The sequence below is a fragment of the Scomber japonicus genome, unplaced genomic scaffold (assembly GCF_027409825.1).
Source record: "Scomber japonicus isolate fScoJap1 unplaced genomic scaffold, fScoJap1.pri scaffold_553, whole genome shotgun sequence".
NCBI classification, from domain to species: domain Eukaryota; kingdom Metazoa; phylum Chordata; class Actinopteri; order Scombriformes; family Scombridae; genus Scomber; species Scomber japonicus.
In genome coordinates, this window is record NW_026518604.1 from 25001 (window position 1) to 26670 (window position 1670).

The window sequence follows — 1670 nt, forward strand, 5'->3', positions numbered from 1 at the left end:
TATCCTCCATTCCTTCCATCTTTCCTTGCTTCCTTCCTTCCTTCATTCCTTCTATCCTCCATTCCTTCCTCCCACCTTTCCTTCCTTCCTTCCTTCCCTCCTCCATTCCTTCCTCCCACCTTTCCTTCCTCCCTCCCTCCCTCCCTCTCTCCTTACTCCTTTTCTTCCGTCCTTCCTTCCTTCCTTCCTTCCTTCCTTCCTCCCTCCTTTCCTTCCTTCTGTCCTTCCTTCCTCCCTTCCTTCTCTCCTTACTTCCTCACTCCCTCTCTCCTTACTCCTTTCCTTCCTTCCTTCCTTCCTTCCTTTTATATAAATTACATAAAAGCCAAATCTCTACCTGAAAGACTTTTATTGTGAAACTTCTGTACAGGAAGTGTTTCCTCTCATGTGACTCCTCTCTTCTTCTCCTTCTTTCAGTCCTCCAGGAGCGCTTCGACAAGGAGCAGCAGAGACAGGCGGTCGCCCCGGGCAACCAGGGCGCCGTCGCCACGGAGACCGACGGCTCCGCCAGCGCCAACGGCGTCTCTGATGTCACAGGGAAAGGGGAGGAGCCTGCAGCGGAGGGAGCCAATGAGAGACCGGAACAGGTGACGGACGGATGAAACGTTTTTTTTTATGAGTTATCGATGATGTCATACCTTTCACGTGTAATCAGCTGTTTCCTGTTTCCTGTTTCCTGTTGCAGACGGAGGCTCAGCTGGAGCACACAGAGAAACAGACACACGGTGAGTCTTAATTATGATACAGCTTCTCCCTTTAAAAGAAGAACTCTGCTCCTTTCATGTGAGATTTAATCTGTTTCCAGTCTGAATATTAATATAAATATAAATATAAAAATAAAACCATCAGAAGAACCTGGACTGTGTGGTTTAAGTGTAAAATATGCAGATTAATAGATTATTCTGGTTAATTATGAATCAGTAATAATAATGATGATGTCACATGACAGGAAGTAGAGTGATCTTTGAGAAGGTTTGCTGCTTCGCTTTAATTCACCTTCACACACTTTAACCCTTTATAGGACACTCATTGAAAGGAAGGAAAGAAGGAAGGAAGGAGGGAGGAAGGGAAGGAAGGAAGGAAGGAGGGAGGAAGGAAGGAAGGAAAGGAAGGAAGGACGGAGGAAAGAAGGAAGGAAGGAAGGAAGGTAGTGGGGAGGAAAGAAAGAGAGAAGGAGGGAGGGAGGAAGGGAAGAAAGAAGGAAGGAAGGTAGAAGAAAGGGGGATGGAGGAAGGAAAGAAGGAAGGGAGGAGAGAAGGAGGGAGGGAGGAAGAACAGATGGAAGTAAGGAAAGGAAGGAAGGATGGAGGAAGGAAAGAAGGAAGGGAGGAGAGAAGGAGGGAGGGAGGAAGGACAGATGGAAGAAAGGAAAGGAAGCAAGGACGGAGGAAATAAGGAACGAGGGAGGGAGAAAGGAAAAGAGGAAGGAAGGAAGGAAGGAAGGAAGGAAGGAAGGAAGGAAGGATATTTTGGGATATTTACAGAAGTTACCAAATATAATTATTTGCCCAATAAAGGGTTAAACTGTTTTATTTTATTATTAAACATCATTTAAATGTTTAAATGTTTTATTACTGGTTTTAGTTTTAAAGATAATTTAGTTTAAATGAAGTTAAAGTTTTATTTTTTTATTTTTAGACGTTTAAACTTTATGTACAGACTCAAACCAG

The 1670-nt window shown here is 44.0% G+C and overlaps 1 protein-coding gene across 1 annotated transcript in view; it reads left to right on the top strand.

Annotated features, from left to right (window-relative positions):
- Positions 1–725, top strand: part of gripap1 (GRIP1 associated protein 1) — a gene marked incomplete at its 3' end in the record, with an annotated part of 11657 nt that extends 10932 nt beyond the window's left edge. Inside the window, exons 7-8 of the mRNA XM_053314938.1 lie at positions 418–587; positions 686–725. Of these exons, the coding sequence (XP_053170913.1) occupies positions 418–587; positions 686–725 (210 nt within the window). The remainder of the gene's footprint in view (positions 1–417; positions 588–685) is intronic.
- Between the last annotated feature and the right edge of the window lie 945 nt (positions 726–1670).